General features: G+C 39.1%; 1 protein-coding gene across 3 annotated transcripts; it reads right to left on the reverse strand.

Annotated features, from left to right (window-relative positions):
• Positions 1-2,152: 2,152 nt before the first annotated feature.
• LOC116737650 (relA-associated inhibitor-like) lies at positions 2,153-22,261 on the reverse strand. 3 transcript variants are annotated; one of them, XM_032590966.1, is made up of 13 exons: positions 22,033-22,261; positions 13,559-13,618; positions 13,322-13,443; positions 12,268-12,880; positions 11,350-11,442; positions 11,144-11,232; positions 9,681-10,053; positions 8,804-9,267; positions 7,226-7,354; positions 5,552-5,685; positions 5,304-5,470; positions 3,860-4,053; positions 2,153-3,117 (listed from the first exon to the last, which is right to left on the reverse strand). In XM_032590966.1, the coding sequence occupies exons 2-13, from the start codon at positions 13,590-13,592 to the stop codon at positions 3,082-3,084; spliced, it is 2,448 nt and encodes an 815-aa protein (XP_032446857.1). In that variant the 5' UTR covers positions 13,593-13,618; positions 22,033-22,261; the 3' UTR covers positions 2,153-3,081. The 3 variants fall into 3 exon arrangements, with proteins under 3 accessions (XP_032446857.1, XP_032446858.1, XP_032446859.1); XM_032590967.1 differs by having other exon boundaries at positions 13,559-13,619; positions 21,972-22,261; XM_032590968.1 differs by having other exon boundaries at positions 21,969-22,261.
• Positions 22,262-24,059: the final 1,798 nt, after the last annotated feature.

A 24,059-nucleotide genomic window follows, 5' to 3' on the forward strand; every position in this document is an offset into this window, starting at 1 on the left:
AAGAGACTGAATTCACAATAATTCCTCCAGATTGTGTCTAAATTATAAATGCTTTTGTCTCTGTGTATTGTAAATCTAACACACACTGACGCTGATCTTCAACAGCGATTAGGATGAAGAAGACGCAACGCTGGTGTCTTTATAAAACAGCGCACTACAGAGAAAGACTGCAGATCAAAAGGTTTCACTCAAACCTGATGAGTCTGTTTTGATTAAAACAGACTCATTGCCCATTGAGCACGCTGTGGCATAATAGTGCTACTAAGTGATTCATTAGTCACGTCTCAGCAGTAGCCTGGGTGCTCAAAAGAAACCAGAAAAGAGGAGTGAACAGAGCTTCAAAGAAGAAGACAAAGAAGAAACCGGATAATTAAAAATAATGGTTGACAGCGATGGGTTATGATGCCCCAGAGAGATGATAAATGGAAGTCTGTTATGATTTTCTCTAGACTGGTATGTCAGTTTCTGCTAAATCTATATACGATGATACAGTGCCATCTGCTGGTTTGTTGGTCAGTTTCAGTTCTCCATGGTGGAGGACCCTGGCAGCACTATTGGCTCCCCTGCTGTCAACACTTTGTAGGTCATTGGACCGAGATAGTCATGGAAGAAGGTACATTTTTGTATCTGGTGACTTATTTATTTGTTAATTTAGCAAACGTTTTGGACCATTACCCTGATAAAAGGCCCAAAGATGACCAGTTATCAGTGTTTTTTGGCAAAATTTCAATTGAAATTGCACACTGGACCATTGTGCAATTTGGTCCACAAATGGTCCATTTGGCTTTATGGAGTGGCGTTGTTTGTCCAGCAAACAACACCACTTTATGGAGGCTATGGAGTGGTGTTGTTTGTCCAGCACGGCACATTGGCCTAAGATCTTTGGAACATGAAGGTCAAGTTAACACATAAAGCTTCCCACACTATTCATAGATGGTTTTTGCTTTGGGAGAGACCAAACTATGTTTAGCACTTTTATATAACCTGTGCTTTGCAGAGATTTAAAACAAATATTAAACCACTAAAACTACAAGAGTACAGATTATTCTTCATAATGAAATGATCATTTCTCTTTTCCATTTTCCATTTCTTCACACAGAATTGGGAAAACTAATTGGCAAAGTTATATTTGGTTTTGATTATGCAAAAGGAGATATCCCAGCTAGTGAGTCACTTCCTTAAAACCATTAAAACAGATTCAAAACAGCAACAAATCGATGAATCTTGACTATGTCACCCGGGGAAGACACACACACCTTTAAACATTTACATATACTGTATGTATATGTATGTATGTGTAGGTAAGTTCACTTTTTGTACATTTTCATAAATCCATTTGGGTTCTAACTGCTTCTAGAAACAGTAAAATAGCTAAAAAAAATATAAGAGATTTAGTGGTTTTCTGGCAAGAAGTAAATGTCTTCTGGTGTCTGGAAAGAACAGTTTGGCACTTCCCCGTTACCTAGCAACCCCTGCCATCCCAGGCCCAGTCCGTCACCTAGCAACGCAAGCGAGTTCCAGGACGTTTTGTCAGTTTGCTTTGCGGTGTAATTTAGTGGCTGCTGTAAAAACATGTTGACTTACCATTCTTCTTCTGGCCCTGACTCGAGTCAGAGGTGTCCAGTTTGCTTGTCTGTTTTCAGCCATTTTTGTCGAGCGAGTATAAACGTTGAGTTGGGGGCGGCAGGCATGGCCAGAAAGTTTATTTAGATTCAAAGTGACAAGAGGCTCTAAAACAGCTTATTCTGAAATCTCAAAATAGGCAGAAAATGTAGTGGAAATGTTTTTTATGACCCATAGATCTATCCTTACCTGTTCAAGGATAATATCTCCTCTTTAATTATTACTCAACTCTTAACCGACAATAGATCTAAAAATGTTAGAATAGAAATACTAAGTTTGATTTGAGGGTTTCAGCAGAGCTAAAATAAAAATATTTTTAACTTTCCCCATACAAATTTCCACTGAGTTGGTTACCGCCAGTTTTGTGACTTTATAGTTTTAATTCTTTTTATATTTAAAGTCATATTATAGATAGATGTTATTCATGGTTTCATAACTTGGATTTCTTTGATCATTATTTTAGAGAAATCATTTCTCAGTCAACTCAAAATAATGTGACACATGCACAACAGAAGATTTTTTTTTTAAATTTTTAAGCTTTTACACATCTTTATTAGTGGTGCCAATAAGTGTCACTGTAACAGATGATTTAATTGAGAAAACTGACAACAGATCTTATATATTTACCGTCTAAACATTTAGTTATGTTATTCCACTTTGAGTAAAGTTTCACAGGCAAAACAGCGCACAGAAAGAAAAAAAAAAACATTACACCCAACACACACATGCATCCCCTCATGCATCAGAAAATCTTTCACTTTACTCATAGTAAACTCAGTCCCTTCCCAACATGATTCATATTTAAAGGCAACATGAAAACAACCAAAAGAACATTGTGCAATGACTTAAGCAAATACTCATCAGTTCTAATAATACTATGTAAAGTCACATCTCATTCATTCAGTGTTATCATGAATGTGGTCATAAAAATCCACAAAGTAGCTCTAATCTAATATTTGACCAATGCCAAAACTACTAAAAATGACATATACAGCTGGATAATGTGGAAACTTCAAACTTCAACATCATACTCCATTCTTTGACTTGGTGATGCATCTTGGGTGTAAACTGGAACCATGTCTAAACCGACTTATTGTGGGTTTCTTGACACCTACGCTGACCTAACCGATGAGTGGACTGAACACCAACAGCCTCAGTTTGATCTTTAACCAGGACGTGAGTCAGAAGTCTGACTAAAGCAGATCGACTCGGAGGATGACAGCTCTGTAACCTTCGTAAAGTTGGACAGAGTGGTCACCTTGAATGCAGAGATTAAACATTTTCTCCAGACGGCATGCATGAATAACAACGTATCCTCTTCGAACATTTTCCGTGTGTCCTTCAAGAACATCAGAAGAAGTTCCATGTCTTGCAGAAATGCAGTTTTCTCACATTTGAGTAAAATAACATTGTGGCGTGGTGCAGCAGATTCGCCACCATACATGTCCAGAAGATCCCTTAGCAGAGAGATTTTGGACGAACCTTTGGGAAAAGCTGCAAGAAAAAAGGGAAAACCTTTGTTTTACTTCTGCATTAAAATCAAAACAATGATTACAGTTCAAGATTTCACTAAATCAATCAGGTACTTCATATATTGTCAGGATCAATTTTGTAACATTTTTATAAGATTTTAATTTATTGTTGTCATAAATTCCAATTAATGTCTAAAACTTTTTTTTTTCTCAGGCTTGTGTTTGTTCAACAAAGGTGTGCGTTTTACTAATACAAATCATACTTTTTTTTTTACGTGATTGTTGTCCTAAAAACATACATTACAAATGGGAATGTCTTTCAAGAGCAGTATTTGTGTTTGTGGGGTTAACATTGCGGTGCCATACACAACCGCACATTTACCTCCCACCAAAAAAACTGCTCTTTTTGTCACTTTGATCATTATCACAGTAGTATCACAAAATATTGTGATAAAATCCATATCACTCACCCCTTATTAATGATATTTTTCTTGAGCTATCTGTTGGTTTTTGCTTATATAAAAGCAACATGAATGTCTCCAAATAGGCTCTGCTCTCGTACTTAATATTCTGCGTATTTTAGTCCATCTCCAGATCACACAGGCATGTAAATAAATAAATTTACTATTTCATGAAGCTAAGAAATGGTAAATTTCCAGAAGTTGTCTTGTTCAATAGTTCATGTGTGGAAAAAAAACAACTACATAATAAAATGATAAAAAAAGATGGGAAAATTTTTTTTTTAAAAATGATTTTCAACTTACCCCAAAAAAGTTGTTTGGGACAAAGCCCTCCCTCCCACAGAGCGAGGCCCACCACCAGTCGGAGCCGTCCGTTTTCTGCAGGATGGTGACCATGTCTCCCTCCTTGAAGCTCAGCTCATCAGGTGTCTGAGCCTGGTAGCTCCACAGAGCGTACAGCACTCCGTTGTTGTCCACCCCCATGGACTCCTCCTTAGCTAGCATGACAAAGCAAAAAAGGAGACGTAAAAATACAACCATGAAAAAAAAAAAAGTTATAGCCTGTAATAGTATTCAGATGTTTTTCTCTTCATTATTAGTTTAAATGTGACCTATTAAGCTTTCTTGAGCAGGTTAGGATAGGTCAATGGGCTAAACAAAACATGTTCATTACATTTGTTTTGCACAAAAATTATTTTTACATTATGAGATTTTATTCTGCTCCAGTATGTCTATTTTGAGCTTCTTTCAGATTAAGCCATTTTAGGGCCTTTGTCACTTTAAATCCAGATAAGCTGATGCTGGCCATGCCCACTGACTCAATGTTTACACTCGCACCTTAAAATGGCTACAAATAGATGCACAGTCATGCAACCGTACATCTTTGAAAAACAGAAGTGGAGCCTCCTACACAACCAACAAGAGATTCGTTTCCATTAATCATATAACTTTGCAAATTGGATTCCTGAAAATAAATTGGCTTAACTGAAAGTAAGTAAGTAATTACTTTCTCTCAAGTAAGTAACTAAGTAAGTGAGTTAAGAATGTACTTAATTGAAAGCAAGTACTTACTTTCAATTAACCCAATTTATTTTTATTCTTTAACTTTATTTAGTAAGGTCAAATAAAGTTTATTTATTTTTACTTTATTTAATAAAAAACACTGCTAAGAATGTAAGAAGTGGTTTCCAGATGGTAATTCAACAAAACAACATTTGTCTTTTCCAGCAGCCATTGTACAGAGCAGTAAAAGCATCTGACCAAATGTGCTTAAGCTCGGCTTGGGTTGCTAGGTAACAGGCAGAACTCCACTGGGGTTGCTAGGAAACTGGCAACCTGAGTTCAGAGAAACAAGTTTTTTTGAGGACCATAAATCCATTGAAAGAAGGCAAAGGAGCTTGTTTTTCACAGATTATGTGTACGAATATATTACTGTCACTTCATAGTGATATTACTGTCTTAAAGAAAAAATTGGCAGTTTATCTGCAAAAAAAAGTTAATTTGGGGGTTTATATGGTTTCTCTGGTTTCACTTCCCAATTATGCACTACTTTGTGTTGGTACCTCACATAAAATTCCAGGCAAACATGTTGAAGTTTGTCATTACAATGTGGCAAGGAAGTTTCATTGCTGTGCCATATCTCCATTAGATTGGAAATATGACCTTAAATGTGTTTAATGTCGACATTTCAGAGTTTTGACACGGCCTTTGAGCTGTTGTAAAGAGTGTGTGTGTGTATTTGTCTCACCTCTTAGATAGCTCTCGCACTCCTCGAACCCAACAAGGTAAGGATCACACTTCTGGGAGGCCGTGGCTCCGTCTCTGTGAGTGAAGGCCATGACGGCAGCTCCGTTCCTCACCAAATACTCGCACATTTCACGGTCGTTACAGGAGGCAGCGCAATGTAGCGGAGTCCTGCGAGTCGGAAGACATACCAGCAATGTTCAGATGTGCAGATAGCATGAGAAACAAAGAGGGGAGGAGGAAAGTATTTACCAGCCATGGCTGTCTGGGGCGCTGACATTCGCTCCAATGCGGACCAGGAAGTCAGTGACTTCGCGATGTCCGCCGCAGATGGCATTGTGCAAACCGGTGATGCCCTCATCATTTGATTGGCTGGGGTCACTCATCTGTAGAAGAGATTCAACATAATGTTCCATTCACTTGCTGGACCCAACTTTATCCTCGCACGACTTTTTGCATTTAGAAGATGTTGCCATTCAGTCAAACAATGTAAATTAGTTTATAGTGGAAATAAGTTACATCAGTAAGCTTGGAATTAAGCTCATGGTTAGCTATTTGCTTGACTAAATTCATGCTAAGAATGGGTATGAGTTTGGGGGGTTTGAAATTTGATCAGAGTGTAACATTTGTATTTCAAACGATCTTTGTCATATTGTATTTTCAGAAACATGACCGAGTGAGCACTCTTGGCAGCAAACTATCTTTGACCTATATTTCTCCGGTAACCATGTCAACAAGAATTTAGTCAGTTGGAGGAAAGTAAAAGGCACGTGCACACTCGTACCTTGGAAAAATGTCATATTTGTAAGTATTTATGTATTTGGAAGAGACTTAGGAATGTGTTGCTGTTTTTCAGTAACAAAGACGTTTTGACTGTAGCATTACAAAGAGTTCATTAGCAAGTAATCTATTTTTCTCTTATATTTCCGTTTTAAATACGTTTTGAGTACATTAGACTATTTTTTATTAACTAATGAATAATTGAACAGCAAAAAATGTCATTAGATTTTTTTATATTATTAATATTTTTACTGAACTCTAACCAGGTGAATCTATGCCACCTGAGGAGTTCTGGGGGTAGCACATTTATAAAGAACTTTCTTATCTGAAATATAAAGTCCTTTGTACAGTTTTGTCTTAGCTACTGCTTTGAGTCTGTTCTTTCATCAAATGGCCCCTTTTTTGAGTCTCTCTAATCGATTGCTAAATTAGTTGACAATTAATCCAATTATTTGTTTCAACCCCAATAGTCGTATTGGGGGAACAACACAATTCAAATGCTGTAAGTTTCTTCGAGTCCCAAATCCAGAGCCAAATTCTGCTTTACCTCATTTAGCACCACACCCTGTCGCCTGAGTCTTGAGACACCCTGGCGACAGTTGTTTAATTGTTAACAGTTAAACAATTGTTAATTGTTAGTGTGAGATGCAGTGATGCCACTACAATGATAAAGCACTTTGTTTTATTTTTTATATGTGAAGCGGGTGTTTTCAGGTGCGCCTAATGATCTGCTGACCTTTCTGAGTTGATTTGATTGTGGGGCAATAATTTGGATTCAAATGCAAATTATTTTGAATGTAGGGCAACGCTGCAGAGACCAGTCAGGGCTCGTCTCTGTGGAGATTGCGTGCTCCATTTGTGCATTTGTGGTCTGGTTGTTTTCAACCAGCGTTTCCTTCTACCGTCTAAAAAAAAAAAGCCTGTTAGGATAATTATGAATTCCAGACTGCAGTTGTAAGTAAGTGCAGTCTTCATATAAGTACCAATTATATTTCTGCTTGACTTAGCATCAGTGCAGTGTAAGGCTAATCTGTTCACTACTTTCTGGATTAACTGATTTAATAATTGGACAGCAGAAGGTGCTTACAGAACTTGAACCAGGTGAAGCTAAAACTGTGCCCGTTGAAGAGTTTTGGGTAGAAATACCTCCTTCACGCCTCGCATCACTGTGTCCATTTCTCCCATCAAAGCTCCATCCAGCAGCAGAACCAGTGGGCTAAGTCTAGCTCGCCTTCCAGATTTCTTGCGACCCGGCTTCCTCAGGATGGAGTTGTACTGCAAAGAGCAACAAATTTACATTGAAACTACCATGAAAAAGTATTTACCTCTACATATTTCTTCCCTTTTTTGCTCTTCAGATTAAGACATTTTAAATAATAAGTAAAATCCAAACAGTTTTGAAATTATAATTTTATTTATGAAGGGGAAAAGAGCTATCCTAAGATATTAAGAAATAATCTAAAAGAACCGGTTTGATCTACATAAAATAAAGAACAGATGAGGAACAAAATAATTCACATCAGTCTGGACAAAAGGTTACAAAGTGATTACTATGGATCAAGAAACACTGCTACAATAGCTAACTTAGCTAGTGGTGAGCACCGCTAACTAAAACTTTAGTTGCACTAACTCTACAGCACTAATCATAAACTTTACTGTAGCTCCGCAAATGCTAAAAAGTTATAAACAACATGGTATTTAGCAGAAGCTAATGCTAAAGCATTAAATTCAACCGTGTTAATAGCCTCTATGCCATAATGTGCTAAAACGCAGAATACCAGTACGCTTCAGGACCTTTCACTCATTGTTTCAGTTTTATAGTTGTTGAGTATTGCCAACTCTGTTGCTAGCTTTGGCTAATTGACGGTCAGATGGCAAAATACATCAGTAGCTTTTAAACAGTTTAATACAGCCTGTAGTTCTACGCCAATGCATTCTGGGTACAGAATAAATGTCATTTGCTGCACTGCGTCACAGGTGGAGAACATGAGGAGACTCAAAACAATTCATGTCTGTTTTTGCTTTTGTTTAATTATCCCTGGTTGTTTGCTCAAATATTGTATTCTCTCCACCTCATTTGTTCGTTTGTTGTACATGCCATTTGCTTTTTGTCTTGGGGAAAAAAAAGAGAATTTGAGGAAACGGAAATGTGCAAACAGTCTTCACCCACTACAAAAAAAGCTGACATTTTTAGACAATCTGCTCTCCATAGCGTTCAAATGTAGTTTATAGTTTGATGGTCCAGGTGTGAAGGACTCTTGCGTTCATTCTGAATCATGTCAATGATCCGAAGCTCATTAGTAAGTCCACTTCTACTCAACAAAGCCCACAAACAAAATGGTTTGGTTTTGGAGTGGCCTAACCAAAGATTTAAATCCGTATGAGATGATGCATTGTCACGTTAAACAGTTCAGACTTGAAGACTGCCCAAGATTGCTGAATTAAAACAACTGCACGAAGAGAGGGCTAGGATTTCCTTCATAGGTCGGTAAAAGATTGATTGCCAGTTCTTTCAAAAATCCCAAACAGCAGTTGTTGCAACAGGGAAAGCATAAACAGTTATTAGGTTTGGAGGACAATTACTTTTTCACATGAGGCTGGGTTTGTGTGGATAGCTTTTTTTCCAAAACTGTTGTGTATTCACTTCTGTTATCATTGTTTGATATAGAAATGTGATTAATGAGCTGGAATTAAACTGTGCCAAAAACAACACCAGGTACTTACTTTTTCATCCTGTGGAATGACTGGAGGCGCCCGGGTTGTGGGTGGAGGATTGGGAGGCATGGCGGGTTCCTCCCCGTCAGAGGAGCTGTCGCTACCTTTCTCCCCCTTGTTGCGGTTTTCTTTCCTATGAAATAGCTTGTGGATGATGTTTTTATACTGGTTTGGCTGGTATTGCGAGGTTTTCTTCGGGGACCGAGAAACGTCCACAGAGCCACGTCTCTTCAGCGCCCGGGGGATTTCAGCCCTGATGCGGAGCAGCTCCTCCCGATCCGGGATTTCAGGGTTCTGGACCTCCGGGGCCACCACTGGTTGCAACCTGGTGGGGCTGAGGGGTCGGGGAGCTGGGGTCACAACCTGTTCGACCTCTCCACCAGCCCTTGGCACAGCAGGAGTCTCCAAAGCTGGCGGATTGTGGAGAATATCCAGGCGCTGTATCTCTGCATCTACATCCTCTGCATGTAGTGCTGGAAACACAGAAACCACATTTATAGCACCAAGACAAGGCAAATGCAAAATTCATACAGTGCGGGAGGTCCCGAGTTCAAATCCTGGACGAGTCCCCAATTTGTTATGGCCTGGCACTAGAACCATAACAAATAAAGGGAAGCAATGCATGGAATGACTTAAAATTTGATTTATTCAACAAAAATCATGGCTGTTGGATAAGAGAAGACAAGGAGAGGAAAAAGGAGAGAGAGTGACAAAAAGAGCGAGTGAGAGTCAGTGGTGCATCTTAAGCTGGATCTTAAGTTCTTCTGGAGACACTGGCCAGCTGCCTCCACTTCCAATCCGCACCAATAAGGAGCTCTAAAACTGAGATATTAGGGAGACCCACAAGAAAGGCCTTGGGCTGAAACAACATATAGAGGTGTTTTACCGTCACTATAAACAGCAGGCTGTCTCAGCTCAGGTGGATAAGGCTGTGAGGGATAGGCAGGGGACTGAAAGAACTTCCTCGGAGCCGCTTCAGGCATGCGGTAATGTGCAAAGTCTCCTTGTCCTTCCATTGGCTGATTTTGGAGGGCCGACATTTGTCCATAGTGGGGATTTTGCAGGCGCAGGATGACAGAGATTGGTATGCGCCTACTTTGGCGAGGCAAGGAAGATAAGGGAGGCATGTTGACACGGGAGACGATTGGCTGAGGGCCATAAGGGGAGTGTCCTGAGGACGAGGCATCTGGTGGAACAGCTATACGAGCTCCGCGGGGCAAAGAGCCGTAGGAACCCTGGTGGGAAACTGAGCGAGGATCCTGAGAAGAAAATAAACAAAGAAAAATACTTGTTACAATGAAATGTTTGAAAACTGCTACAGAAGCAAAAATCAGTTGGAGCTTGGAATATTGTTAAATTACCACTAAGGATGTTTTCATCCCTTACAATCTGTTAGATCCGGTTCTACTGGTGACCAAAATTGCAAAATTTGTTACATTTTCAGCTGCTGCAGTTCTCTTTCACAGTGCACTGTATCATAAAATTGCGTAAATTGGAATTACAAAAATAAATTTGCTTAATGGAAACACTCCAATTTCCAAAACGTTTTTGCGGTAGGATTAGATGGTTTTTCGTCTGCATCAAATTAAGTTCATTTCGCAAAACTGCAACAGAAACCCTTTTTTCCATTGAGTCATGTGGTCAACGACCGGATGTTGCTACTGCCGTAGTAGGATGACGATGCAACATGTTTTTTAATGACTTATTGCATGAACAAACGTATTCATCTGTGATTTTAATTGCATTTCTTAGGTAATTAAAACACAATTGCAAAATTGTGTTTTTTCAACATTAGCAGAATACTGACAAAGTTGTAAGCACATGTATGTAATGGAAATACAGTTTATGTCAAATGATCCAAAATGAACTGTTTTGGGAACCTGTTCCCCTCCTCGCCTGTGGTGGTGCTGTATCCAGAACCTCTGAAGGAAACAACACAAAAACCTCTGAAGAAGACACCGAGTGCAGCTTCCTTCTGCACGAAATGGAAACCAAATTGGGAGTAGCGTCAGATTTAGTGGTTGTAAGATTTCTCTTCTGTCTTTAGCAAAAGACTACTAGTCATTTTTCCTGGTTTAGTGCTAGCCTTGCATGTTTGTTTTGGTTGCATCTACCATGCAATGTCGTATGCTATAGTCCATATAGCACACAAATGTCCTGTCCTGTCAGACTGTCAGTTCCCGTAACCACACACACAAAAAAAACTCTCATAAGGCGCACATGGGGTTAGTGTGACCCTCCACAAAGTAAAAATCTCCTCTCTCAAGACTGCAGGAGAGTTAAAGAGGTTAAAGCCCTAGAAAACAAGTGTTCAACAAGTTTCAGAACATTTCAGTTATAACCGCTCACCTTTTTAGGGTTTAAGGCTGGAGCAGGGTTATCCAGGTTGGATTCCCGCCAGTTGCTGTTCGGAGCAGGTGATCGACGCCATTCTGTCGCTGCAGCACAAAAACTTCATGTTAAAGAGGACAGGGGCAACATTGGCACAGAGGGAGACTGAACAATCTGAGTAAAACATAAAAAATCCAACAAAAGAGGAAAATAAATCATCCTACTGTCATAGGTGTGTTGAGGTTTCCTCTCGTAGGACACATCCAGATCTGTTTCGTTCCACTTGCCTGGACCTTTTTGTCTTTTCACAGACTCTTCTGTGAAAACAGAAATGAAAGTCAATGATGCAGAAATGATGAATGATGCAAGTCAATGACTCGATACAATCTGCTGGGTTTCCTAGATAGAAACTTTTTAATCTACTTTAAGAAATTCATCAAGCATACTACTGTCAAGATCCATTTATAGTTCCCACAAGTCTGAACTAGAAGTGATCTGCACCGTCTTAGTTGGCAAGCACAGCGCATAACATTGATGAACCATAGCTTTCGAGACCTACTAAAAAGACTGGCAGAGTAAGAACATGCGGTAACATAAACATAGGCTACATGTCCGTACAGATAAAAGCTACTTTAGCTAAGCTAATTTTGCTAGTTTGGCAGCAAGTACTACAGTAAATATCACTGATTTAAATCCTAGTATTACACACAGGTGTACGGAGTGATAGTTGTAGTGTACTTATAGTGTTTGTAAATTAGATGGGAAAGAGGTAAGCACTAGTTCTAAACTAGTGGCTTGTTTAATGTAGTCATAGCAACTGCCTACCAAGATGGCTGTCAATTACAAAGTTCCTGGAAGTGTGACATCACATAAGAGCTATGTATAGGAATACATGTTTGAAGTGCCTTTCTGAGAAACATACGATATAAGGGTATCATATCAGCTGATATCAATAGTAATTCATTAGTTTTTTTGTTTTAAATATCTGAAATACAACCAAACTGGTGGCACATTTAATTTATTTCATTTCCCTTTGGGATCAATATGTAAATAAACTGAATTGAATTGAATTGAAAGGTGACATGGCAAAGAAATTCAAAGATGTAAACTGAAACATTTAAAAAGAGAATTTGTCTCCTTACCAGTTTGACTGACTTGGGTAAAATTTCGAGGAAGGGTGCTGGATGTTTGAGAGTTTAAAGACAGAGGAGAGAACGATCTCTGGAACCCTGCGGAGGGGACTTTGTCTGGCTGAGGGGACCTGTGGCCCTTCTGGTTGCTGTCGTACGAAGTCAGCAAGTTTTGGGACATCTGCTGTGGAACCGGGCGGGGTGACGGGTCCAAAGAACCGGCTGTCCAGCTCGAGGGTTGACTTCTTTCCCTGTGACTAATCAGGCCTTGTGGACTCCTTTCAAAATAAGACGGGGAGTCGGGCCTGGGCGAGCGGGGCGGCTGTTTGGGACTCTGCGGCGTAAACATGTAGCTGTCTGATCCGGTCCGCCGGTGCGTGTTGTGCACCACCCGGTGTATCTTAGGAGAGGAGTGGGGGCTGTTGGAGTGGACGGGGGGTGACGGAGCGTTCCTGCTGCTGGAGACGACCGAGTCACTGGTGTAATACGTGGAGCTTGGAGAGAGCGGTTTGGAGCTGGAGCTGGAGCTGGAGCTGCCATTGGTGCTGCTCGACGAATACGTGGAGCTGGGGAGGCTGGAAGGTCCAGACGAAAGATGTCTGTCTCTGGAGACGGAAGAACTGGTCTAAGGAAAAGGAAATGGTAGATTTGATTAGGCCAGTTTCTCTGGGCGATAAACTGTCCCAGATGTTATTGCGCTAGATGATAATATTGTTCATTTATATTGATAATGGCATGATAATTAAAGTTTGTCCTCAAAGACCAATTAGGCCTGTCGCAATAAGCAATAAATCAATTTATTTTCACGCTGTGAAATTTCTATTGATCGCTACTTGATTTAAAATGTGTTTTTTCAAACTGGGTTGCAAAGTTGAGGAACATTTATAAGGTAATTTTCTTTTGTTTACTGCAAACCAGTTCAGCTGGAAATATGAAGAGAGTAGCCAGAGGCAAACAATCACCTCTCTGATGGAAAAACCTTGAAGGAAAGACGTTCTCAGTACAACATGTACCAGCAGAACTGCAGAAACGTTCTGTTTTCCTGGGTTTTGCTGACGGCGCGTACCTTAAAGTCAGACGAAGTGTTTTGGTCGGTGGAGGAAGCCTCCTGCATCAGGGAGCTAAATTCCTTGGATAACTCTTCTGCGACTGCAAGCGATGCGTTCAGGTCGCCGTCGATGGTCTGGACTGAATGTGAACCAGATGAATAAACAGGCAATTAGTGCAGGATGTCGCCGCCGTGTTTACAAACACTGAGTTTAAGGGTGAAAAATGTGAATTTAAAGGGTTTGTGGGAACTTACACAGAAAGTTCCCATAACTAGTCTGTGAGCTCATGGCTGTGAGGCAGCAGGGCGCTCTTTCTGCAAAACAAAACCTCGAAATTTAGCCACATAATAAGGGATAATAAGGTAATTTCCTGCAAAAACGACAATTTGCACTTCTGATCTGCGAGTTTCCTTCTGTTACTTTTACGTTGGTGGCACTGAATCTTCTAATTACAGGGTTCAGCCCTTCCTTTTCTTCTCAGCCTTACACTCCCAAATCTGTCACCTCTTGCAACTTCACTAAAATAACTGAAGGCCTCGTAGTTTGAAAAGTGAAAAACAAGACACAACAACACGGAGGCAGCTGGTTTCACTGGTATGTTTGTCATCCTGACTCATAGTTTAGTCAGCGGCGCAGGTGTCCTGACTGAACCTCATGCATAATTGGTCGGTGTCATTAGCAGTTTCAGACAGGTGCATCGTGCAGCTCATCATACGCATGACAAATGGCTGCAGACGACGCAATCTGAAGCATGCATGTGAGTTTGTCTAGACTGGGAGGAAGGAAGCCTGTTGATGCTTAGCTACTTAAATGATCCGTGTGAAAAAGAAAATAAAAGAAAAGTGTTTAGGTTGAATGAAGGAAGCACCTAAGAGGATCGATCTAGAGTCAACGCACAGCTTCAGTTATTACAGCTGGAAACTAGAGATCAGGCTGAACTCTGACCTGAACATTCAGGGTCACATAAAGACGGTTACAAAGTCGGCCTTCTATCACCTGGAGAACATTTCCAGGATTAGAGGACTAATATATCAGCAAGATCTATAGAAACTCATCCCTGTGTTCATCTTTAGTCACATTGATTACTGCAACAGATCTGCCTAAAAAAATTTTTTTTTAAATCAGTCAGATCCAGAATGCTGCTGCTGGAGTTCTGACTAAAACCAGGAAGTTAGAGCACATCACCCAGTTCTAAAGTCCCTCCACTGGCTCCCTGTAGCTCAGAGAAGAGACTTTAAAATACTGTTGCTAGTTTATAAATCACTGAACAGCTTAAAGATCTGCTAGTGTTGCCATAGCAACCTTCCAGACCTCTCAGGTCTTCTGGTTCTGGTTCTGCTCTGCATCCCCAGAACCAAACATGGAGAAGCAGCATTCAGCTTCTATGCACGACAAATCTGGAACAAACTTCCAGAAAACTGCAAAACAGCCGAAACACCGACTTCCTTTAAATCAAGACGAGAAATCCACCTGTTTAGAGTTGCTTTGATTAAAAGTCAATTCAACATTAATCAGCATTTTTAAGTCAATAATACTCAATCATTTTTTTAGAAGTACTAGTTCCACTGTAGATTATTTAATCTGAAACATGTTCTAAATGAAATAATCTGCCAATAATCTGCCAATAAATAGTACTAAGTAGTATTAGTACTATTTACTTAAAACAAACTCCCATGTCATGTTGAATACGTATTTATAAGTTAGTTTTGTCTTATTTAAAGTGTACTAAGATATTTGCACCAGAAACTGGACAAAAAAAATACTTTGTAGGATTTTGTTTTTACAGTGTATTGTTTAAATGCCATCGCCTACCTGAGCACCAACTGAAGGTTTCCTCCACAGAAACAACACATCACAAAGTTCAGATGATTTAAAAACGGCTTCTTGAACATGCACAGATCTCGGTCCAACAGACTGGGATGCATCTCAACCAGCAGCTGATAAATTAACTGTGAGGCTGTTAATTCTCACAGTTTCGGACGAAACTGACGAAATGTTTGTCCATTTCGTCAAAATGGACAAACATTTCTGAAGAATGTTCCCGCCATCTTGGAATACCGACAAAGTTTTGTGCGTATTTGTAATGGAAACGCAGCTAATGGCGGGTCTGGTTCCCTTACAGTGTGATTGGCAAATTTGCTCTATAAGAAGGGGGAGAAAATGGCACAATAGTTCATTCATATTAAAAGAGATTTTAATAGTTACATTAAATCATATATCCATTTTAATTTGGATCCTTCAGTGGCTGCCAGTGACACCATTTATCCCCACATGGATGGAGAACACAAACATCGTACTACAGTAAGAGTAGTACTACTTAAACACATTTTTACTGAAGTAAAAGTATCTTGTTGAAAAAATTACTCAAGAGTAAAAAAAGTTTTTGGTAACAAATCTACTCAAGTACTGAGTAACTGATCAAAACCTAAATAATTTAATATTTAAGAATTACATCATCAGACGTCCCAAATATCAAGTTAAGTGGAAATTTTGGTATTTTAAGGACCAAAATGACAATAATTAGTATAAGTAACAAAAAATAACAAAATCAGGCAAAACAAAATGTTTCCAAATCAGTTTCTTTCAATAACAAAAATCATAAATTTTAACAGAACTGCAGCTGTGTGTCTGTGTCTGGTGGATTTCTGGTTAAAACATGTTAGTTTTTCATTCAGTGGGGAGAAAATCCAGAAATTTTACTCAAGTAAGAGTAGAAATACTTCAAAATGAAATTACTCAAAGTATAGCATAGTAAAAATACTTCTACAATTATAATTCTTAAAAAATGTAATTCCATTGTAAATGTAACTAGTTACTGCCCAACTCTGCCCGTCTCTTTAGTTTAAACTAAAAGTACCAAAGCAAACACCACCAACTTGTCTGTTAGTCACAAAAGGATGTTTCCAGCAGTTATTCTGTAAAAACTTGCTGTAGTTTAATGGGATTAAAAAAAGAATCAAAGAGAAAGCGGACAAAACAAACTTTAAACAGGAGCTAAGAGAATGTCACACCCTGCTGAATGTTTCCGCGCTGCGTTGGAGTGTGGGAAGGACTCGGCTCCGTCAGGCCTGTTTGCAGACTGGCATTCCCGGTCGCTCCTCCCTGCGAGGCTCTTTCCTAAAACACGGCCTCCAACTGTTATCTCTCTCAGGAGCAGCTCATGCAGAAAGACTCTCACTGAGGAACAAAGCTCAACCTTCAATCCTCCCTCCAATCATTCACCCAACCTTTCGCCGGCCTGCCAAACTCCGTCTCTGTGTTTGTACTGCTGGCCAGAGTCGGGCACTAACTACTTACATTTACTTTAGTAAGTTTTTGGAAAAAATTTACTTTTAGGAGTACTTTTACTCTTACTTGAGTAAAATCTCTGGATTTTCTACCCATTGAATGAACAACAACCATGTTTGAACCAGAAATCCACCAGACACAGACACACAGCTGCAGTTTCTGTTAAAGTTTCTGAAGTTTTTTTTTTTGAAAGAAACTGATTTGGAAACATTTTATTTTGCCTGATTTTGTTATTTATATGAATTATTGTCATTTTGGTCCTTAAAATACCACAATTTTCACTTAACTTTATATTTTAATCTGGCTAATAATGTAATTTTTAAATATTAAATGACTGATAATTTAATCAGTTACTCAGTACTTGACGAGGCTTTTTACCAAATACTTTTGTACTCCTACTTGAGTAATCTCTTGGACGGATACTTTTTATTTTTACTTGAGTAGAAATATGTTAAAGTAGTGCTACTCTTACTAAAGTACAATTTTTGGCAACTCTGTCCACCTTTTCTACTGATAAACAACAAGGTTGCACTAAAACACAAAGTTTTTATTTATTTCTGTTAAACTTTTTGTTGTTTGTAAGTCCAACTCCAAAGAAAGAGTCTAAAATAAACTTTTCTTTAACCCCCTCTGTGTTGTTGCCATGTTGTTAATAATATTTTGGGGTTTCAGTGACCTGGCATCTGCATTTTCCTCTGTGTCTTTGCAGCAACACGTGTTATTATGTCTGAATAAACCCAGATAAAAACAACATCCTACTTTTTAATATTGGGTAAAGTAAAGCAGAGGAAAGCATGCTCAAAAAGTGGGTTAGCTGAAAAAAGTCCTACTTTAGTTTCCTCCAAAAACTTTTGTGGAAAATCTCATAAATCAGCCTCTGTCCTGTTTCTTCCCAGCAATTAAACTGCAATATCCCTGAACTCGTAAACGAGCGGGGAAGCCACCGTGCAAAACCACGAGATGAAAAGACAAACTAGCTCCTACTGGGAAAACCTCGGAACCTTTGAAAATAAATGCAAACTCTGCAGAGCAAATAAGAAGCTAAAAGCTAAAGTTGCCAAGGTGTGTGTGAGGACTTTGCATGTAGTTCTTCTTTATTCCCATTCTGTAAATGTTCATGAATTCACTTTCTGCTGAACTCTTACTTCCCTCCCAGCGTTCTTCAGTGTCCTGTTTCCCTATTGTCTGTTCCTCCTTTATCCTTCCTCCTGACCTTTTCTGGCTTTGTCACCGCCGGCTTAAGAAGGGAGGATTAAAGGGAAATCTGACTCAGCCATTGTGATTTACTCGTTTTGTGTGTTTAATTGTTCTGTGTCTGTAAACCTAAACCTGCATCGGATCACAGAACCAACCCAAACATCACTACAGGTTTAAGTTTTTAACTCAGGGGTGTCCAAACTTTTTGTTTCACTGGAAAAAACTGTCGACTCAAAACAAGTCATGGGCCAAAAAACCCCAAAAAACAAACCTAAAATCAAGCAAATAAAGTAGCACAATTTTGTTATCTTTAATTTATTGTAGATCTAAAACTTAAAAGGGATTTTTATGACAGTATTAGGGCCATTGAAAATAAAAATAGTAGTAAAATAAGAAGTCAAATTCCACCAAAAATTTCAGAAATTTAGTAGTTTCAATTTTTTTCTGGAAAAATGTTGAAATATTCTGAGTTTTTGGCAGAAATGTACTCCTTTTTTTTCTCAGCAATGATCTTAAAACGCCACTGTATAGTTACTGTTTTGAAATAAAGACGTCTAACTTTCAGTTTCTCTTGGGCTCAATTAATTAACTTTAATTTCATTAACAATAACAGAATCTGGGTCACTTTCTCTCAAATGTCTTGCAGCAAATTTTCAGGAAAAATAAACATAGTTTGACCTTTTCTTGAACCTTGATCATGAAGACTATTTGTAAGAAAATTATGTTGGTGATCATTTTAAAACTCTCCATTTGCATCTATTTGCCAAATTTGTATCATTTTTTAAATTGCGGTTGGGGGGGGGGCACACAAAATCACTGTAAGGGCCACAAATGGCCCCCGGGCCACACTTTGGACACCCCTGATTTAGGTGGTGGAAGCATAAAGATTGGTGTTAAAATAAGACCTCCAAGCAGCTTTCTGCATAAAACACAGGTTAGTGCAGCACCAGAACATGTCGTGTTGACACAGCCTGAGGGTTGCCTTGAAATTAGACCTGCTGTCAGAACATCTTAATGGCTTGTCACATTGAAACCACAAACCGCTGTGGGGTTTTTTACACCAATACAAAACATTTATTTATGAAATAAATGGAAATCTGAAAACGGTGTTGCAGAATTCCAATCACCTTCTTTCACTAATCGTTTATAAGCTTTTTGGGGCGAGTTTACGTCATTTGTCCATTTCTTTTTTTCTTGGTCGTTGTTCATACTGCTGAAGCAAACCGCAATCGGACTTCTACTTATTCTTCTTCTACGGTTAACGGTTAGCAACCCAAAAGCAACCCGCATGCGCAGAAGAAGAAGAACGTTGACGTCACCCAGCAACGCTCTGTTTACGGAAGTAATAATGGACGGCGCTGTCACGGATCGATTTAAAGTTATTCAGCGATGGGAGCCGAAGGACGAAGGAAGCTAATAAAACAAAAAGCACAACCAACAGCTACAGACTTTTGGGAGCTTTGATTGTAGCTTTAGTGGAGGAGTCTGATTGGATGCGATTAGTCGGAACCAGAAGTGACGTGATGCGCTAAAAGTTAGCAATTTTGAGAAAAATAATTTTCAGCCATTGTTTACGTCCGGATTTACCGGGTCTGCTGGTGTCGAAATATGACGTTTATCTGACGTTAATGACTTATGAGTGACATAAAACGCAGCATGGCCGTTCAGACTGCAGACACTGTGGAAACGATAATAATAATAATTCAATATCTGATCCAGTACAGAAATGGTTCAAATCGGATTTTTTGTTGTTGAAAAGATTGGAATTGTCCTCCGGCGCAGCAGTTATTGTGTGTAATTTGCTGGGAAAAAATTGTTGGAAGAAGCACCGAATTTTCCCAATTTCAACTTCTGAAATGTCCATTTTTCTCTAGAAAATTTCTGAGATTTTTGACATAAATTTTTGCATTTAAAATAAGAAATCTACGATTGCTCTAATGTGCCGTCATAGAACTGGGCTGTTCAGACTGCTGTGAAAAAATATTGGGTTACGTTTGTTTGCCTTTTTGGACGCATCCCTCGTCTCTTCCACTATTCCTTTGCATTTACTTCCATCCATCTTGCCATCATCTCTACAGTTCCTGCTGGAGAAAAGCAAACCAAGTCCTGCCACTGCCCAAACATTACTACAGGTTTAAGTTTTTAACTCTGGGTGTCCAAACCTTTTGTTCCTGCCACCACCTGATTTTCCAGTGGGGAGTTCAGAGTAATTTCCTTACGTGAAACCACAAACATTTAATTTTCATCTTCTCTAACCAGACTGCTTTCCTATTTGTTCCCTGCATGGCTTGTGGCAAACTTTAAACATTATTTCTGATGAGTTTGTTTCTTCCACTCTTCTACAAAGATCCAAATTTATGGATTGGACATAAAACGAAGAGGTTGACTGGTGGAAACTTTGAAAACCGTTGAAAACTTCCTGGTTATTCCACCAAATAGATTCCTGAACTCTTCCTGAGTTAAAACATTAGTATTGTTGTTTCAAATGAATATTAACTTGTTTTCTTTGCATTATCTGAGGTCTGAAAGCATCTTTTTTGTTATTTTAACCATTTCTCATTTTCTGCAAATAAATACCAAATTTTTGCTTGTAATTTCAGAGACATGTCAGTAGTTCACAGAATAAAAGAACAATGTTCATTTTACTAAAACATATGCCTGTACAGAGGAAAAAAGATGCAATAGTTTATCATTATTTTCATCATTATCACAATATTATCACAGAATATGGTGATAAAATTCATAGTCCATATTGCCCACTTTTAATCTGAAGGCATATGTTGTGTAAATTTGTGTTTTCTGATATCAAGAAGTCAAATAAAAACAAAATGAAAAACAAAATGAAATACACTGCAGTTTGTAGTTCCTTTTATGTAATAATTTGAAATGTGGATTTCAAAAGGCAAAGGCTAATTGTGTAACCACTATTTGGACGTATTGCGTTATTGCTGCATAAAGTTTCAGGAATCTGCTTTCAGTGACCAGACGATGATGCATTCAAGGCCATTTTTCAAATCAATATGTGATGCCAAGATAAATATTCCTTTTATGCAAGAGCACCTCTGATAAAATTAGCTCATGACAGAGAAAATGGCAACAAATCAGCTGATGTTTTTAGGATTAATCCTTGTTTTATACTAACAGAATCTCACAAAGAAACTCCACCCATAAATTCCTTCTAGGCCACTTACACCTCGACCTACTTAGTCATAGAAACTCTCACACACCCACATATTTAGAACAGCAACTCTCACTTTAAACTATTTCAAACAGTACATGTGGACTGGTCCTCTCAAGCTGTGGATAAAAAAACTATCTCTGCACTCACAAGAAAACAGAAATGAATAAGTTTTCTGGGTTGACGTCCCTGCAGCCTCCTTGTTGCCTTGTGACCCTCTTTTGACCCGTCGCCCTGAACTGTAAGCCGCTTTCCCACTTCACCTCTCAGCCTGTGACCCAGGAATCTCTCGGTCCTCCACAACATCATGAGCAATCTGCAGTGTGTCATGCACAAGCTGTGCCCATGCAATTCCAAGAAAATCCCAATATCTGTGTGTGTGGGTGTGTGTGTGTGTGTCAGCGTGCAGGTTTGAACACGCATGCAGGCTGTGACTTCTGGTGTGATCTGTTCAGCAGCAGGTTGCAGCAAGCCTCCACAATGCAGGCCAGCTGGTTCTTGACAGTAGAGCGATTTAACATGAAGAAGAAGTTGGAAAAGTTCCCATTTAAATCCTGCTCAGACAGGAATGTCTGTGGAGTTTTGTGCAAATGACATGTATGGCCTAAAAAAGAAAACTTACAAACTAGACGAGTTTAATTAGTGGTGAAGGGAAATCAGCAAACTAAAACCACAACTAGGATAATTCATTAATTTGGGTAATAAAATAGTGAAGTAATAATAAAAAACTGAATATTTACCCCCAAATCTAGCAAGTAGTTTAGCTAAAACAGATGTTCTCTGAGTTTCTCTTGTTTTTACAAGGAGATGAAAAGTTTCTGTGGTTCAAGTCTGAAATATTTCTGGTTTTGTTGGGGGAAAAAAAACCCGATTTTCATGAAGGAACAAGCTCCTCCTTAGGAGCGAGACCCCTAACAAGAAGCGACAGAACCACGAAGAAGTAAAAGATTATAAACTCAACTTAAACCGAGCCGATCGCATAAAGACAGACAAGTTTTTACCACAGTTTTCACGCAGATGCGGGAGATTTTCCTGCGCTCCGTGGGGAAGTGAAGGCGTTCCTACCTCAAGACCTTTAAAAAAAATCTTTTCCTCTCCTTTGTTCCAGTCAGAAAGGAAATCTGAGCTCCGTCCGCCGCCTCCTGTCTTCCTGAAATCGGGTCGCTCAGCCTCTGATTGCTTCTTGCTGCTGCGGCTCCAGACATGGAGTCAAAGCTGCGCAGACAGGAGTTACTTTGGCGCAAAGTCCAACCCCCTTCGCTGGGCTGGCTGCTTCTTCTGCGGCTCGGTAACCGGAGCCAGGTGTTCCTGCAGCAGCTGGCGCAGGTGAGGCTGGCCGGGGATTTTTTCTACGAAGAAGGAGGAGCGCACATTCCGCGAAACAAGAACCTATGATTATCATGTTTACCACTTTGAAACGGTCTATTAGGGTCATAGATAAAAAAAAATATGGCAGAAATTAAACTCTGAAATTTTGAAATTAAACTCTGAAATTTTGAAATTAAACTCTGAAATTTTCTAGCAAAAAATAATCACATTTTAAGCTCTAAAAGTAACATTTTGGACTTTTCAGGCTTAGAAATTTTATTGTTTTTATAGAAAAAAATACGTTTTGAGATTAATCTTTGAAATTTTCAAGAAAAAATTTTAATTTCTCAGTTTAAAAAGTCAAAAAATTCTAGAAAATATGTACAAATTTTGAGTTTAATCTCAGAAATTTTCTAAAAAAATAAAAAATAAAAGCGTGGACATTTCTGGGCTTGAAAGAAATATTCCAGAAAATGTTCAACACAGAAAATATCCAAGTTTTCTAGACAGTTTCTGAGATTAATTTCCAAATCCCTGAGTTTTTCTAGAAAATGCTCTACTTTTAATGCTCAGAAATGTTCTTGTTTTGTTTAGAAATGTTCACATTAATCTCAAAATTTCTTACTTTTCAAATTCAGAAGGTTTTTCTAGGAAATATTTGATATTTTTTAAAGGTTTTGTTGGCTCTAGTGGCCTTTATTTGAAAGTAGTTTGACAGGAAACAGGGTAATCAGAGAACGGGAAGACATGCGGCAAACGTCGCCAGGCCGGGAATCGAACCTACGACCACCGCTACAAGGACTAAGGCCTCAACGTGGGTCATGCTTTGCCCCTGCTCCACCCAGCACCCCAATATTTGATATTTTTTGGCAGAAATTTACCAGCTTGAAATTGGCCTCTGTCTCTTTAAAAACTCCTGGGGCCTCATGCATAAAAGAGTGCGCAAAATTTAGAAAAGTGCGGCGCACAAAAAACCCAGATGCATAAAGCCGTGGCTGCGCACCTTTCCTCTATAAATCCTAATTTGTGGGAAACAGAGCAGCTGCTGGTCCACGTGTCGCCTCCATAAATACATGTTAATGTAAATTAGTATAAATACCCGGAAGTCTGCCGCCACGTGAAGCAGTAACCATGGCAACATACTTGTTAGAAGAAGTATAAGTATTTATAATAATAATTCTATGTTTTATTTAAAAGGTGCTTTGAGGACACATAATGTCACCTCACAAAAATAAAAATACATTTTAAAGAAAAAAAAAATCCAAATTAAAAAAATAAAGAGATCCTGGAAATGCCTGTTTGAACAGCAGAACGTTCAGCCGGGATTTAAAGACAGGCAGCGAGTCTCTGAGTGGGAATGTGGACGTTTATTCTAAATAGTAGAGGCTTCATGTCCATAAGGCGCATTCACAAAGCGGCGACTGGATGACTGAAGGATGACTGCAGCTGGACCGGTACCGGTACCGGTACCACACGGCTCTTTAAGTTTTACTCAGAGTTCCAGGATGATCAGTCTGGATTAATCTAAACGCTCATAAACCGTCATCAACATTTCCCAGCAGATCAATATGATCTCTGATCAATCGCTCCCTCTGAATCCTTCCCTTTCCGATGTTCTCCATCAGAGCCAAAGCTCCACAGGTAGCGGCTCACCTTGATGCAGCTACTTATATACGTGTGATTGCATACACACCTCGATCACCTTAAAAATATATATATTGTGATATTGTTCACAGAAAAGTTTGTGTGGCTGCTGCACATTTTCACACCAGCGAAAAAGTGTA

The sequence above is a fragment of the Xiphophorus hellerii genome, chromosome 18 (genome assembly GCF_003331165.1).
Source record: "Xiphophorus hellerii strain 12219 chromosome 18, Xiphophorus_hellerii-4.1, whole genome shotgun sequence".
In the NCBI taxonomy this organism is placed as follows: domain Eukaryota; kingdom Metazoa; phylum Chordata; class Actinopteri; order Cyprinodontiformes; family Poeciliidae; genus Xiphophorus; species Xiphophorus hellerii.